The sequence below is a fragment of the Mizuhopecten yessoensis genome, unplaced genomic scaffold, assembly GCF_002113885.1.
Source record: "Mizuhopecten yessoensis strain PY_sf001 unplaced genomic scaffold, ASM211388v2 scaffold8849, whole genome shotgun sequence".
NCBI classification, from domain to species: domain Eukaryota; kingdom Metazoa; phylum Mollusca; class Bivalvia; order Pectinida; family Pectinidae; genus Mizuhopecten; species Mizuhopecten yessoensis.
The window spans coordinates 225,811-243,011 of NW_018407753.1; the positions used below are offsets into that span (position 1 = coordinate 225,811).

A 17,201-nucleotide genomic window follows, 5' to 3' on the forward strand; every position below is an offset into this window, starting at 1 on the left:
TTTTAACATATTTGACCCCTGTGACCTTGAAAATTGATGAAGGTTATTTATTTGAACAAACTTGGTAGCCCTTCATCCCAGCATGCTTCTGGCCAGTTATCATCATCCTAGGCCTTTTTGTTTTTGGTACTGAGAAGATGTTGTTTAAAGTAAAAAGTTGATGCCAGACGGATGACGAACGCCGCACCATGGCATAAGCTCACTTGCCCTCTAGGCAGGTGAGCTAAAAATGTATATTATTACACAAAAAATTAAAGTTCACAAAACACTGCTTTAAATATTAATAATAATTAAACAGTCTTTCAGACAGACAATGAATCAATAGGGTATATCTGTAGTATTTATTTTTTCATTCATAAAGATATAAATTATTCTTTAGAGTCTAGATCTGTTCCTATCAAGTGTACGAGAACTATCACTTTTGGTGCATACAAGTAGCCTCCCCTAACTGCCTTGAGGACAGACTAATCTTTTCCCCTCTAATGTACTAAAACTATTACTGCCTTCTATGGAGGGCCCAAGGTGTTGTATCATTATTGAAGAGTGCCATGACTTTGTCCTTCAGTTCTTGCACTATTTCATCCCTCAGAAAAATTTTGAGGCTAGGACTTTTGAAAGGCTGGGTATCAATCCTAAATAAACATCACTAAGATCAAAACTGGATGGGTGACCATTCACAAACACATATATCTTTTATTAGGGCTGCTCAACACTTCATAATACATACTAATTATTGATAACTACTGGGAAAAGTACCAACATATTTGATGTCAAGTTATCAAAGCCCAATATTTACAATTGTAGCTTTTAAATTCAATTAAGTATCGAGAGGTGAAACTGTGAAGTGGAACCCCCATCTAGTTACCCCTGATATACATGTAAATCAAAAATGTTTTATCAATTAACAGAGCTTGCAGCCGATCTACTGAACTGCTTCACCAAGATCAGAAACTGAAGTCTGTCTATAACTGATGTTCGAGTGGTGTATTTCACTAGACAAAATAGGAGCTTCTATGTTGAGTAGATCCTGGTAACACCAGTCTAATCTATATGTCCTCACTGAGGTCTACCATGGAGATATCGGGATCTGTGACGTCGAGGAAGCAGCAGCTGTCGTCGCCCATCCAGATCACATCGTCGTCGACCTCCTCCAGTATCTGTATGTCGTCGTCAATCTCTATCATCCGGTACTGTTTATTTTCATTGTCCTGTTCATTTTTAACAAACTGAACACATCTTGAGAAACTTTTCTGTAGTAGATCAGATGGAGAGTTCACGTCCATTTTCCCCATTTTGTTACTGTCGCTTGGGGAGAAAAAGCTCAATTTTGATGATTTCTGCAAATCTGGCGGGGATTTTGGAGGCAGTTTCAATGCTGAAGGTGAATCAACAGTCAATTTTTGTTTGGCGCGTGGTGAAAGGCAGAATAAACGTCTGTCATCAACACTGCTGCCTTGTGCCTCTTGATCCCCTGGTTCAGAGCGTGTTGGCGAGTAGCAATTCATCTTTCTGAACTTTTCTGTAAAATCTAGAGTTCCATTTGCGTTTGGATCAGTGTTCTCCTGGTTACCATTACTGCCCTCCGCTTCCTCCTTCCCTGGCAATATTTCAGCCGATTTGGAATCATTTATATCTTCATTTTCATTCGGTTTCCTGGACGACTGTCTGGTAATAGAGTTGGATTTCCAGGCCTCGTCTGTGATGCCCAGCTCTTGAAGCATGTAGCGAGGACGATACTTTATGACCACACCTCCAAAATGGTCTTTTCCAACCTGGTACTTTATCATTGTTTTCCTTTTGTTATGGTTCTGGGTAATATGACCCAGACTTCGACCTTCTCGAGTCGAAACACCAACATTTCCTGAAACAGATAGAAATACCAGTATTTCAACTATGTGTATTGCAGAGTTATCTTCTCTTCTGAGCAGGTATTGATTGTTACGTCATTGGTTTGTGTGAGAAAATTATGTCGTTTTCTCAAAAATTTATGACGTTACTCTCACAAACAAATGATGTAACAATCAATAATACCTGCTCACAAGAGCAGATAACTCTGCAATACGCAATATTCCTGATATCAGATACATTGAACATGTATTTATTTACAGTCTAAACTGAAATCGACTCTATAGCATTTGTCAGGCTCATTAGCATCACAATCCTTGATTAACTGACTAGACTGGATTAAAAGTAAACCTATACCATATCATATCAAAGTCTGAAATTTTGTAAATGAATACAATTCAATAATTACTGTAAAATCTAACATTTGACATGAACTTGACATCATGTTATTGATGACTTACAGATAAATGAATGGTTTCCACCTTTCATGATTAACCAATTAACATACAGCATGTATCAACTGATTCTTACAACTGGCAAGCATGTATCTGCCATGTTAGAAAATAAGCAGTTGCATGCACATCAAAAATCCTTTTAATAAATTTTTTGAATTTAATCGCTTTATGTTACAGGCATGCTAGGTGATTTTGTGATTCTGAGGGATGCTATTCAATATTAAAGTGTTCATGAATTATACAAGTACTTAGTCTTAAAAAAATAATACTAAAAGCTTTTTTGTAATATCAATCACATATTTCAGCTACTCATTTCAGGGATTCTGAAAAAAATAGTATTGCTCTGAAAAGCTACAAGATAGCACCCCAGAATCTCAACATATCAAAAGTTTTCCAATGTTGGTAGGGTGGGGGTGGGGAACACACCCTCTCCCCATAGGATGGGTAGATGATAAACTTCATGCACATATCATTTACAGTCAAGCTACACGCCTGACTGGGACCAACCATGTTTCTTTGACGACTGGCATAAGTTTGGGCATGCAGAGAGTTCCGATGATTTGGATTCAAAGAACTTGGTTGCGCAGGTGGTATAGGTACCGAGTTCCCTGGCCTCCAAACACTCCATGCTGATGGTGCCCTCCAACTTACTGTCCGTCTTATTATAGGCCCTCTGTTTCTTTTTCTCTGGCTACAAAAATAGAAACCAATTTTGATAGTGGCAATTATATATGTCAGTAGTAACATATTTGCCTTTCCTGCTTTTGGAATTTACATGTCACTGTTGATTACTCAAAAACCTGTTTTGAATATCTGAAATATGTCCACAACAAAGGCCTACAAAGCCTAAAAACCTGTCTGGTGGACTGATCAACTTTTTTGTTTTGTTTTGTTTTGTTTTGTTTTGGGGGGGGGGGTTCGGGAGGGGGGCTCTAGGGGTTCATTTCGAGAGTGGATGAGCATTACAACCATTCTGAATACATAAAATTACACTGTTTGACTTTTATGACAATACAATCATTTTGTCATCTTCCCCTAGGCCAACCCTTTAATCATGATTGTTTGTCTTTTCATGCTCAGCAATATATTATATACTTATACTTATATATTATATTATTATATACATGAATATGGCACAGGGATCTCATACATCCCCTTTTTGTAGTCTCTTAAAGTTGACAACCAGCAATTTCCCCATACTATACCCGCCCCTCAGCCCTATGGGGACCCTACCCTTTCTTCATGTTTTATTCCATGGTCCCAAGGATGAATCTGGTTGGAAGCTAATCAGTCATGCAGGAGAAATAAGCTTTTAACGGAAAATGTTAACTGACGAAAGAGATACAAAGTCTGATACCACGCCATGGCATAATTTTAACCGTTCTTTGGACACATAACTAGATTATATACAGGCCTTGAGGGCCTTTTGCTTATTTATTTATCCTCTTTACAAAATGTAACTTACCGAACTGCTCTCATCCATCCTTGGTAGGGTGAAGAGCAGCTCTCGAACCACATGCTGGTTTTTGCACCCATTAACCCTGCTATAACAAACATTTAGTATTTAGTACATGTTGACAACACACCTCAAAGTCAAGAACACATATATCGGAGTCAAAAACATATATGTCAAATTCAATAAATCAAAATTAATCAATGATGATAATGACATCAACTATGGATTAATATTGGGCATTACAGATTCTGTGCCATAGTATTCAAGTGGTATAACACTATAAAATATATATAAATTATGATTATGAAAATAATTCCACTTTGCCTAATGATGATCTACACCAAATGCGCTTAAAATCACTCCATTTGAAGAAGAAGAATATGGAGTATTTTTGACATTAAAATATCCCTACATTCCCTGCCAGTGGCCTGCTCCCTTTGTTGGGAGGGGGAGGGGGGCTGCACTCTCCATTTATACAGAATTGACTCCCCTTTCCTAAGGGTTGCTTACACCTTTCTCACGGAAGAAGTAGGATTTTAATCATTTATCCCTATTTGCCCTATGAGCCACGCCCCTATACCCCTAAAGGGACAACAGTGACACCTTCAGTTTACACAAAACTGAGTCTCCTCTGTCATAGGATGATCTAGACCAATTTGGTTACAATCCATCCATTCGTAAGGAATAAGAATGATTTTAAAAATCTATCACTTTGCATCTCCTTATGGAACCCCGCTTCTATGCCCCCAGGGGAGCCGACCTTTTTGTTTACACAAATATTGAGGCTCCCTTTCACAAGGATGCTGACCACCTCCGGACTAAATTTGAATAACATCCCTCCAATTTCATCACTTTTTTCTCCCTAGTCCAGACCATTTGCCCCCTGAGGGGGCCACACTCTTTGTTTATACAAAATTGAGTCCCCTTGCAAAAGGATGCTCAAGGCAAAATTTAGTCGAAATCCATTGAGCCTCATAGATGATGACTAAAAGTTTTTTAAAGGAAAAGTTGACAGATGGACAAAAGACGCAGCGCCGGGCCTTGGACTATGTGAGCTAAAAGAGAGGGGGAGAGAGAATGAAACGGACAAATGTTGCAATGGTTGAAGCAGATTTTTTGAGTAGAGGACACAAAATAATTCCTGAATCCTGCAGGATTCTCACATTAATTGCCTCTTACAAAATGCAAAATATCTTCAGATTGACCGAACACTTTACAGCACTTACAATCCCTGTCGACAGCGCGGAGGAAATGGCTTCATCCAAATTTGGTGTCCATCAACACACATCTTAAGATACAAGGGGAAGTTATAGGTGTTGTTTAGAAATCCATCTACATAAAATGGAGTCACAGGGTACTTCTGCAAAAGAAATAAAAATATGTTTTACACAAATATATATTTACAAATGAAAAACCAAGTAGACTATTGATCTATTTTCAAGTGATTTTCTTTTTAAAGGAAAACGAAACAAAGTCGTTTTTAAAAGAAGATTGTATCATTAAGTTGATAACAAAAGACATTAAATATAAGTAGAACTAATTCTTTTTAAAAAATAATGATGAAAAAAAAATCGGAAATTTTACATTTATGAAAAATGAAAATAAATATCTAACTGTATGCTTTTTGTAGTCAACATTACTATAAACCTTATTGTTTTATGCGACTTTGCTTCAATTTAATGAAAATTGAAATCTAAGAAAATATAGCTCATTACGTACGTACAACTAAGCTGTATAATGTGTAGGTGAATATATCTCAATCGGCAGTGTACTGGACCTGTTGAGACCAGTCTGACTGTATTCATAAAACCGCTGGCATGCTCAAACTTAGATTCTGTGCTCAAAGTTCTTTTTTTTTGTGACTCACTCAAATAAGGCGACATGTTCAACAAGTCGACTGAAACTTTGAAAACAGTGTGCAACTTTTAAGTCTTTCCATAATTCTTTCAAAACACTGACGAAATGTGATATTTAATTACTGACGAAACAAGAAATAGGACTTGCCAGGCTATGACGAGCACTGTCTTAAATAATCCATCAGGTCTAGCGATTTTACACCTAATACCACGGAATTAGAATGTTATCTAAGTCCGTGCTAATACCGAGCACCTGTATGGCGGTGCGGGGCCTGTCACGCATGTTTTATGCAACTTTCACCTGTTTGTTTCCTTCGGCATCCTTCTCCTCAATGCAGTACGACGCTTCTGAGTGAAGGTCAGATTCTACATAGAGCTCAGAATCAAATGTGTACTCTTTCAGAGGCTTGTCATTCACATAAACATTGAAATAAAACAAGTCGCACTTCGGCATTTTGAACAGTTCAATCTTTCGCGGCCACTACCGGGTTTCCGCTGCAAAACGTTCTTCCGATTGGTCTGATTATCAGAATAGTATGAGTTCCCTCCCTTCTGCTTCCTATTAGACTTGCATATGTCAATTGTATTAGTGAAGGAACAATTTCATCATGTAAAACTCCTTGCTTAAATGCGTGGGAAAAGTTGTGTGCCTATTCTTTTTTCAAAGAGACATCTAATTACAGTAAGGTTAATACACATTGATTTTAATATTCACAGCTAATTAAATGTGCCTTACGTTGAATTGAATTTAATTGTAATGTATTGTATGCAACTGCGGATCCAGGCAGGGCCGGAGGGCAACGGTATCCGTCCCTTCTAAAACGACCAATTTCGCTGGAAAATATATTTCCAAAATTGTTGTTACCGGCACAGCTCAGTGTTAAATTACTGGATTTTATTTTCACAAGTGGAACAATTAACCTCAGAGTGTTGAAATTCACCTCTGAACCAGAATACGGCTTTCATTTGTAAAAAGGTGACATTCCAAAAAGTAATGAAAGACATTATCACAAGGATGACCACAATTACAAACTGCACATTCAACAAGGTTCACTCTAAAGTATAGAGGTCGTAATTAAGGGAACTAGCTGCACTTGTGTCTTAGTGTGCACAATGTTACGTTTAGGATTTCATAATTTAAAAATAGACATGTGGACTTGACTATATATTTGAGGCTGAACAGGATTTAAATGAATTTATAGAGGGCAATGATCGAACCGAATGTTATAGGTTATTCCAACAATGAAGAATAGGTCGAAGGTATAAAAGAAGAGTTAGTAAGAGACAGTCTGAAAGGAGAAATCCTATAGTTAATAGCATTACGTAAAGCGTTACGGTTATTTTCTCCAGATAAAGGCGGCAAAAGTCAAGAGTTCATTTATTATATGCGTCTTATACAACAGGTGAAGTTTCCTCCGGTTTTTCTCTCTCGATTACATGAAGTTTCAAGACCAATTTCGTAACATAAAGTATTATTTGTAACTTTTCATATTCAAATTTAGTGCCGCCGTCCCACAACTCACAAGCATATTCTAAAACCGGTAAAGTACAAGTCTTGTAAATTATCAAAGAGCATCGATCCTCCTTAATAAGTGTTTCAGTTTCCGTAAGCCATTAATTTTTCTCACAATAAAAGGGTAAATCCCATTTACATGATCTCCCCATTTCTCATTTGAATTAAAAGTTATCCCTAAATGTTTATGATAATCTGTAAAGTTTAAGACTTTCCCATCAAATTTTAAGTCTTCGGCGATATCTATAGTAGAACTAAACAATACATATTGAGTTTTTTCAGGATTAAAACTAACCAACCAGGTTTTGGACCAAGTATTTAGGAGCTGAAAGTCTCTATTATAAAATCTGGAGTTTCTAGATAAGATGATGATGTCTTTAATAATGATGCATCATCTGCAAACAGACGAGATGTTGATTCAAAAATATCTGCTATGTCATTGATAAATAAAGGAAATAAAAGTGGTCCAAAAATAGAGCCATGTGGAACTCTGCCTCAATTCGACCAACAGAAGAATATGAACTATTTAAAAAACCTTTGTGTATCTGAGACAAATAATTGTTTAACCATTTCAATTTAAGCAATGCATCTAAAATTCCGTACGATTTTAACTTCACCATATAAGACCTATATGCCAAACGCTATCAAATGAGTTTGATATGTCACAGAAAACAACACTTGTATGTTTTCTTTCCTCAAGTGCAATACATATTTGGTGATAAATATCACGTAGAATGACTATGCGTAAAACCAGACTGATACTTGTAAAACAAAGAGTTTTCTATAAAGTAGTTGTACAAATATTTAAAAATCACTCTTTCCAAAACTTTACCAACAGTGGACAGCAAGTAAATTGGTCTATCATTGAGTTCGAAGGCGAATGTTTGTCATCCTTTTTGAACAATGGTATGATATTAGCTATTTTCCATTTAGTTTGATGATTCCATGTTAATAATTATAAGGACATATTAAATATTATTTCTTAAGGAGTACAAACATTGTGGGTAGTATGCGTGACTGATTCTATTTAGAAGTACATGTATATATAGGAGTCATTTTGTTGTGTTCATAATCACTACTTTACTATATATAGTATCAGCCTATTTATATTATAATCATGAACCAAAGCACAGGGACCTGAGGATTTGTTACAGCCATATTTGGACCTAAACTAAAGTGTCCGTGTACTTTAACATGTTTTAAGGGTTTAGATAAACTTTCGGTATAAATGTCACCCTCGTACTATCACTGGATATGTCATTTTTACCGAAAATTGATATAAACCCCTAAAACGTGTCAAAGTACTCTGAACACCTTAAGCTTACTTAACCCTATCACCCATATATATGTAACTTTAGTAGACTCTACCATACATTGCTATGGAGGGGTAGATTGTTGTCTACAGTGGTGAAAGGGCTAAAAGGTCCAAATTTAGCTGTAACCACGGAATTAGATTATCTAAGTCCGTGCTGTAACAAATTCTCTGGTCCCCGCTGTGGCTCGACGTTTGATCAGCAATGACAAAAAAAACTTCAATATTTATTATTATAACAATCATTTGGTATTATAAATATATGTAGACTAGACTAGTTTATTTTTCCCAGCTGAGCGTAACCATAGAAAATGTCTGTAGGTAACTAATCCTTACGGAATTAATTAATTTCCACAAATCAGAAGGACAGAATATCAATGTGCGGTTAAATTACATGATTTAGAATAATTTATATCAACCACAGCCACTCCGTTTTGTTTGCCGTTCAGTTTCTCAATGGTTTTTGCCGATCTGGGGAGCCTGTTCGTTTATGCGGAACAACCGGTTTGACCGTTTATAAATGTAACAATTTCGGGTACCAACCTTATTTAATAAACGAACAACATTGGTCCGACCGGTTTGACCGTTTACACGAAAACGGCTCTGTTCTGTTCACCGTTCCGTACTCCGCTTCGTGTTTACTGACAACAATGGCGGCGACCGTGAATAACAACGTGCATGAAGATATGACAGAAGATATGGGTAGGCCTCATGTGTATAGTTGTGTCACCTCTTCATATGTTGCTTGGACTGGTTACTAGCGCGATCTTCCTTTGCTGAGATTACTTGTCATATACTTAAACCGATGATCGGAAAATAATTTGAAATACAGCGGGCACACATTAAAATACAATTTTCTGCATAGTTTAACTGTTTCATTTATTTTGGGGTGGGATAAACATAAGGATTCCTCATCTCTACACCCCCTCCCCCNCAGGGACCAGTTTGGCCCATTTTTAGCTCACCTGCCCAAAGTGCAAGTGAGCTTATGCCATGGCGCGTCGTCCATTAATTATCCATTAATAATTGGGCAAAACTCTGGAAAATCAATTTTAATCCTCAAAAAACTATTGCATTAACTGTAACTAAGAAAAATAGACAGCATCCATTACTTATATTTGATAATCAGATAATACATGAAAATAATTCTCATAAACATCTTGGAGTAGTATTTAATACTAATGGTTCTTGGGGTGATCATGTTAAATACATTTATGATAAATCATGTAAAAGATTAAATATTCTGAGTATGCTAAAACATAAAAATGATAGGAAATCTTTAGAATTACTATATCTCTCCTTCATTCGTCCTACTTTAGAATATGCCTCTTCTGTCTGGGTTAAAAGTTATATTGAGGAAGAAAAACTACTGGAATCCGTTCAAATTGAAGAAATGAAAATTGTAACTGGCCTTAGAAATGGTACATCTCATCAGAAATTATACTTTGAAACAGGTTTTGAAAAATTAAAAGATCTACGGAATAAGCATAAACTTATCTAAATGTATAAAATCCTTAATCACTTAACACCTAATTATTTATTTGACATCATCGAACCTTATATTAATATTAAAGTCAATCACCATTTACGGACAAATAGATTTTTTAGCTCACCTGGCACGAAGTGCCAAATGAGCTTATGCTGTGGCACGGCGTCTGGCGTACATCCAGCGTCAATATTTTACGACTTCTTCTTAATAACCGAAAGGCCTAGGGTGTCGATATTTGGCCAGAATCAAACTGGGATGAAGGGCTACAAAAAAAATTAATGACCTTCACCCATTTTCAAGGTCACAGGGGTCAAATATGTTAAAAAACTTTAAACATCTTCTTCTCGATAACCAAACTGCCCAGGGAGATGATATTTGGCCAGTAGCATGCTTGGGTGAAGGGCTACCAAGTTTGTTCAAATGAATGACCTTCACCCATATTCAAGGTCGCAGGGGTCAAATATGTTAAAAACTTTAAACAACTTCTTCTGAATAACCAAAATACCCAGGGTGATGCTATTTAGTCAGTAGCATACTAGGATCAAGGGCTACCAAGTTTGTTTAAATGTATGACCTTGAATTATATTCAAGGTCACAAGTAGCAAATATGTTCAAAATATTTAAACAACTTGTTCTGAATAACCAAAAGGCTCAGGATGTTGATATTTAGTCAGTCGTATGCTGGGATCAAGTACTACTATGTTTGTTAAAGTGAATGACTTTGACTTATATTCAAGGCAGTGCTCCAGATAACTTTTGAACATGTGTTTTTTGTTACCCCTTCCTCTCCAAAGTGGAGGGGTGAAAACTTAAATTTTGAAAGATGAAGTGCTTTAAAAGCAACGTTACCTGAAAATGTTGTAAGACGTTGAATCATTGTATGTGTTAAACTTTTAATATAGGGTGAAGAATGACTCAAATTCATATTTTTGTGTTGTCTAGACACAATCACAGTGAAATGGAAATAAAATGCCACATATCTATTTAAAATGGGGTCGGAAAATATCATAATAGGGTGTGGATGGAAAAATCATTTCCCGTGGTTGACGTCACGGTCCAGACTGTTGGTCGAACGGATGGCCAAACCTTGTTGAACTTGAAATGTTCGTCGTGCTCCAAACACAAGAAGGTCAACGTTTTCACAATGGGCTGCTCGAATATTCAAAAAAGTGCCCTTACCCGACACGAACAATCAGAGTATCACTTGTCCGCTACAAAATTTGTTCAACATAATGACTTTGTTTGACTTTCAATCACAGGGGGGAAATGTTTTTAAAAAAAATAACAGGTTCTTTTGAATGAATTTTAATCATAAATACTGATATTTTGCCTGTAGCTTTATTTTAGATCACTTTTAAGGTTACAAGTGTGAGATTTATACCAGGTGAGCAATGCAGGCCCATTGGGCCTCTTGTTAACATTCCTCATTCTAGAACATGTATCTACAACTGTAGTTTCTTTCCTGATGTCATGCGCCTATGGAACAATCTCGATCATTCAGTCACTTCTCTGACTATCAATTCTTTTAAAAAGAAAATTAATAAAATTCAAACACCTCCCAGGAACATTACGGAAGACTTCATCACCTGTAAACCAAGAAAACTAAATATATTAGTGTGTCAATTACGTAATAATGCTAGCAATTAAATTTTGATAAATGCAATGATCACTTGATAGTTGATCCATCTTGTTCTTGTGGTGCATCTTGTGAAAATGCTGAACATTATTTCTTCTTCTGTCCACTTTATACTAACTATAGACATTTCATAACTGACATCACTAATCATTTTGGATATTCATCTGTTGGATCTACTTACATCTAGTAATGCTTATCTTTCTACTGATGATAATTTATTTATTCTCTCAAAAGTTTATCAGTACATTTCTGCTACTTACAGATATAATTAAAATTAGGACTGTTTTCTTTGCCTCTTATACTTATATATATTTATATGGGGCAAAAAAGTAATTCCAACAGTGTGGACAAGTTTAGGTTGTCAAATTTTCGGAGCGATCCGCCTTCTTTGACCCATATATTTATTTATATGTATATATATATATATATATAATTTTATTTTTTATTTTTATAATTATATGATTAATAGGCTTTTGAGTAAGGGCTTGTGTGTGTGTGTGAATACTTATTTATTATGTGTGTATGTGAGTGTGTACGTGTGTTATGGAATGGTTGTAAGTGTATATGAGTGTGTCTTGTTGATCTATGTACTAAATCTATGCTTCTTGTCAATCAATACCGGATAGGAGAAGACTTATAGGCTAAGCCTGTTGTCTCATCCAATTGTGCAATTATTTTGTCCAATAAAATTTGTTGAAATCGGAAGTCATCCGGCGTCTGTCAANGAAGCATCCTTGGGTAAAGGGGAACCAATTTTTGTATAAACCGTGGGTCTGGCCCAATAGGGGCCTGAGTGACGGGGCCCAATAGGGGAAACATAGCAAATTCTTTAAAATCCTTCTTCTTCTGTAGGAATGAAAGGATTTGTTCCATATTTGGTCTGAAGCATCCTTGGGTAAAGGGGAACCAATTTTGTATAACTGTGGGTCTTGCCCCTTAGGGGCCTGAGCGGCGGGGATCAATAGGGGAAACATATCAAGTTCTTTAAAATCCTTCTTCCTCTGTAGGAATGAAAGGATTTGTTCCATATTTAGTCTGAAGCAGCCTTGGGTAAAGGGGAACCAATTTTGTATAAACTGTTGGTCTGGCCCCTTAGGGGCCTGAGCAGCGGGGCTCAATAGGGGAAACATAGCAAATTCTTTAAAATCCTTCTTCTTCTGTAGGAATGAAAGGATTTGATCTATATTTGGTCTGAAGCATCCTTCGGTGAAGGGGAACCAATTTTGTATAACCCCCATGGACCTAAGGGGCGGGTCCAAAAGGGGGCAATTGCGCTATATTGATTTAAGCGACTTCTTTTCTGGAACTAAGATATGAATATCAACCATATTTGACTCGAAGCATCCCTAGGTGGTTGGGATTCAAAATTGTACAACTGGTTGGGCTGATCCCCCAGGGATTATTTCTATAAACGACTTATTCTGTAGAACTATGCCATGGATATCAACCATATTTGACTCGAAGCATCCCTAGGTGGTGGGGATTCAAAATTGTACAAATGGTTGGGCTGATCCCCCAGGGATTATTTCTATAAACGACTTATTCTGTAGAATTATGCCATGGATATTGATCATATTTGGTCAGAAGCATTCATGGGAGGCAGTGATTCAAAATTGTACAAATGGACCCACCCTTTGAGACATAGTTCCTGGGTCATAACTTTGAAACGGTTGATATCCCCACCCCAGAACTATATATACAAATGCTTGGCATAAATTGACAAAAGTAGTCGTGGTATTAGAATAGACCCTGGGGTCTGACCGAACCCCTAGGGACCTATTTTCTTAGTCACAGCTTGGAAACAGTTGAGATCCCCACCCTATAATCATGCATATATACAATTGCTGAGTATAAAGAGATGAATGTACATATGCTCCCAGGATGGCCTTGGGGTCTGTCCCACCCTTGGAGACTTAACCCCTGGGTCATAACTTCAAAATGGTTAAGATCCTCTCCCAAAAACTATATATACAATTGTTGGGCATAAAGTGACGAATGCAGTCATGATATTAGAATTGACTCCAGGGTCTGCCCCACCCTTGCAGACTTAACCCCTGGGTCATAACTTTAAAACGGTTGAGATCACCACCCCAGTCATGATATTAGAATTGATCCTGGGGTCTGGCCACAACCCTAGGGATCTAGTTTCTGAGTCCCAGTTGGAAACAGTTGAGATCCCCACCCCCAAAAAAATTAATGGGAAACTGTATCTGTAATACAAAGTGTTCATACTTTATATGTTTCTATAAGAGAGTAGTGTACTTCCACTGGAGATCGAACCCACGACTCCAAGCTTCCCAGTCCAACGCATAATCCATTAAGCTAAAGGGAAATTCCCTCTAGCTCGGAGCTAGAAGACGACTGTAATCCAATGTACACTTAAAATCCACCTCATTCCATTCTAGGAGAATGGCAACCACCAAGTGAAGCGGAGATGAAAATTATTAATGCTCGAAGGGAGAGGTCGGATAAAATCAGCAAAATCATGGGCGTTTACCTACTGAAAGGTTACAAGATGCTGGCAATTGTCTGTGATGAATGTTCGGTAAGTATTTATAACTGTTTGACTAAATAAGATTAAATACCTCGTTCTGAAGTTACGTAATGTGTGTTTGCCTAAACCTGACAAAGGGTTACAAGTTTTATAGATAGGGAAAATAATTAATAATATTTTGAGTAGGTTTTCTTTTTCTGGGTCAGCTCTTAGGGTTAGGGAAATTAAAACAACAACAAAATTATTTTAGACCTTGGAATTGGTGACTTTCTTATTTTTGGTGGCCATCTTGAAAGAAAAAGATTGGCCCCATAGCCTAAATTGATCAGTATATAATTCTCAACCAGTATGCGAAGTTTTATGCTTCTATACTAAAATCCACGATTTTCCTGATTTTTGCACCATTCTTGGCAAATATTTGGCAGCCATCTTGATTTTTTTTTATTGGCCCCTTATCCAAAATTGATCGGTATCTCATTCCCTATATGCATGCCAATTGTTATGCTTTTACTACAAAACCCACAATTCTTCTGATTTCTGCACCAATCTGGCGGACTATTGGTTGTAGAAGGTATTTTCATTTTACTTACATATATTATAAGTTAAAATGTTTTGCTCTATGGTGTTGTTTTCATTATTTGCTGTAGACTATTCTGATGGAGACAAAAGCTGGTGACAAATACTGCATAACATGTAAAGAATTAGACACTGACACCGACAAGGACAACCCTGGTAGGTAAACAATCAGCAGGAATTGGAACAAGTAACAAGAAGTGTCCCAAATCCCATTTTGATATTCTGTGTTGTGTTATATATTGGGTTATCAACACTTTCTTATATTCAGAAATAAGGGTATTGAAAGTTTAAATCAGAGTATTATCTTTTTGAAAGTTGACATGATGGTACACAGTGATATGGAGATGTACTTGTGCAATAGGGATTTAAATGTTTCTAATGTCAAGGTCACTGTTACTATAGACCTGGGGGAATGGGGCCTGGTCCTCATCTCGGTATAAAAAAAGCGATCTTTTTTAAAGGGGTCAACCCCAATGCTAAATATCCCATATAATCGACCCATGCAGCAATTATTTTTTTTTCATACTTTGCAACGTTGCCAGACTGCAGACAGTATTGAAAATGAAAAATATTGGTCACTTCATTTAAAACATTGGAAATAAACTTAACCGGTTTCAGAATTTAAAAAAAATTATTTTAACCATACAAAGAATATATATGTCTCATAATTCATAAGCAATAACATTTGGTGAACTGACACTATGAAGCATAACACGAGGAATGTGGAGTGATCTGTTTAGCTCATTTTGGACTCCAGTTTTGACAAAGAACCCAGTGCTGGCATCACAGATCCTAGTAAATCAGTACATATTTGGTATCGAAATGATCAACTACACCTTAGCAGCAGCATTATAATGAAATAAAATCAGCTTAAGATTAAGTTATTGATTTTTTCAGGCTCTTAGTTAAGTATAACTTCATGTCCTGAGCAGGAGTACTTCAAGGAGCTCCAGTTTGGCCAAATCCGACCCTTGGGAGCTGAGACGATCATTTTCAATACTGTCTGCACTCTGGCAACGTTGTTGCAAAATATGAAAAAAATCGCTGCGTGGGCCAAAAATGGACCCCACCTTTGACTTGGTAGTATACTGTGATAGGTGGGACTCGCAGTGACCTTGTCTGTGTATCAATTCTTCAAAGAAGAAGCTACCCAAATCAAGTTAATACTGTTGGCTTTTTCAAATTGTTTAGCTACAGGGCTTGTATGGTATAGGCATTTATTATTTTGTTGATATGACAGACTGATGATCATTTTAAATTGTTTCAGTTTGCATAATGTGTCACAAATTGTTGAACATGTACTAGTAGTTGTATAGTTTTGTGGTAATATTATTGAAATGTTTTTGTTTTCATTGTTCTAGTTGTGAACCCTACAGCAGCTCGGTCCCAGGTTTTTGAAGGCAATCGTTCAACACGGGAAAGCACCTGTTCCTCTTCTGAAGACTTGGTCCAGATATCGTCGTCAATGCCATCCGCACCCTCTCGGCTAGCTTCACCACCATCAACAACAAGGGCAGATGTACATCACGTGGATATACCCCCCATCCTCCAGGGCACAGCTTCCTCCTCCACCCATAGTTTCCCAGCCCATATGGGGCAGATCCAAGGGGAGGCTGTAGACAGCCTGTGTGGTAAGCTACAATGGGCTGCGGAAGAGCTGAGGATAGAGAAAAACCTCCAACGGTGTACACAGCTGTGTGAACTGATAAAGGCTAGTGCTGATGCCATGCATAGTCTCAAGGATTTATGATGGATAAGCATTTTCTGTGTCAGTCACTTTGTGTTTCCTTTTCTACCAACAAAATCTTCATCATCAAAGAACAGAATTATGCTCTACAAGAATTTACTGATGATGAATGGATAGTCTTGGGAAACTAATTTATTCATTTATAATATGTATTCTACAAATACTAATTTTCAATGAACAAAATAAAGCTTTGAATAAAACAGAACACTACAGCTTTTGTCCAACTGATTGTACTACACAAACCTGACTGGTGCAGCACCTATTAGATATTTAACTCTCTGTTGATAGTGATTTACAGGTGTATGTGTAATACAGGCTGTTTCAATGACTCCCTGATATAAATACAGGCTATTTCAATGACTGATATAAACACAGGCTGTTTCAATGACTGATATAAATTCAGGCTGTTTCAATGAATGATATAAATGCAGGCTGTTTCAATGACTGATATAAATACAGTCTGTTTCAATGACTGATATAAATACAGGCTGTTTCCATGAAAGACCTGTAATACAGTCTGTTTCAATGACTCTGATATAAATACAGGCTGTTTCAATGACTGATATAAGCACAGGCTGTTTCAATGACTGATATAAATACAGTCTGTTTCAATGACTGATATAAATACAGGCTGTTTCAATGACTGATATAAGCACAGGCTGTTTCAATGACTGATATAAATACAGTCTGTTTCAATGACTGATATAAATACAGGCTGTTTCCATGAAAGACCTGTAATACAGTCTGTTTCAATGACTCTGATATAAATACAGGCTGTTTCAATGACTGATATAAATTCAGGCTGTTTCAATGACGGATATA

General features: G+C 36.9%; 2 protein-coding genes across 2 annotated transcripts; one reads left to right on the forward strand and one right to left on the reverse strand.

The window, feature by feature from the left end:
- Positions 1–167: 167 nt before the first annotated feature.
- On the reverse strand, positions 168–6,136 carry LOC110456812. The gene is made up of 5 exons (XM_021507776.1): positions 5,914–6,136; positions 4,983–5,116; positions 3,766–3,844; positions 2,808–2,991; positions 168–1,861 (listed from the first exon to the last, which is right to left on the reverse strand). Exons 1-5 carry the CDS (start codon positions 6,064–6,066, stop codon positions 1,047–1,049), a joined length of 1,365 nt encoding a protein of 454 aa, XP_021363451.1. The 5' UTR covers positions 6,067–6,136; the 3' UTR covers positions 168–1,046.
- Positions 6,137–9,035: 2,899 nt separating this feature from the next.
- Positions 9,036–16,578, forward strand: LOC110456808 (Sjoegren syndrome/scleroderma autoantigen 1 homolog). The gene is made up of 4 exons (XM_021507772.1): positions 9,036–9,139; positions 13,968–14,107; positions 14,704–14,788; positions 15,994–16,578. Exons 1-4 carry the CDS (start codon positions 9,088–9,090, stop codon positions 16,380–16,382), a joined length of 666 nt encoding a protein of 221 aa, XP_021363447.1. The 5' UTR covers positions 9,036–9,087; the 3' UTR covers positions 16,383–16,578.
- Positions 16,579–17,201: the final 623 nt, after the last annotated feature.

What these genes read in the sequence shown, in the direction of transcription:
- LOC110456812 (XM_021507776.1), bottom strand. Translation starts at nt 6,066, where the DNA reads ATGCCGAAGTGCGACTTGTTTTATTTCAATGTTTATGTGAATGACAAG. An exon ending in ATGCCGAAGGAAACAAACAG is followed by an intron (nt 5,117 to 5,913) that starts GTGAAAGTTGCA and finishes TTTCTTTTGCAG; the next exon opens with AAGTACCCTGTGACTCCATT. An exon ending in GGATGGATGAGAGCAGTTCG is followed by an intron (nt 2,992 to 3,765) that starts GTAAGTTACATT and finishes CTATTTTTGTAG; the next exon opens with CCAGAGAAAAAGAAACAGAG.
- LOC110456808 (XM_021507772.1), top strand. Translation starts at nt 9,088, where the DNA reads ATGGCGGCGACCGTGAATAACAACGTGCATGAAGATATGACAGAAGAT. An exon ending in AGATATGACAGAAGATATGG is followed by an intron (nt 9,140 to 13,967) that starts GTAGGCCTCATG and finishes ATTCCATTCTAG; the next exon opens with GAGAATGGCAACCACCAAGT. An exon ending in CACCGACAAGGACAACCCTG is followed by an intron (nt 14,789 to 15,993) that starts GTAGGTAAACAA and finishes TCATTGTTCTAG; the next exon opens with TTGTGAACCCTACAGCAGCT.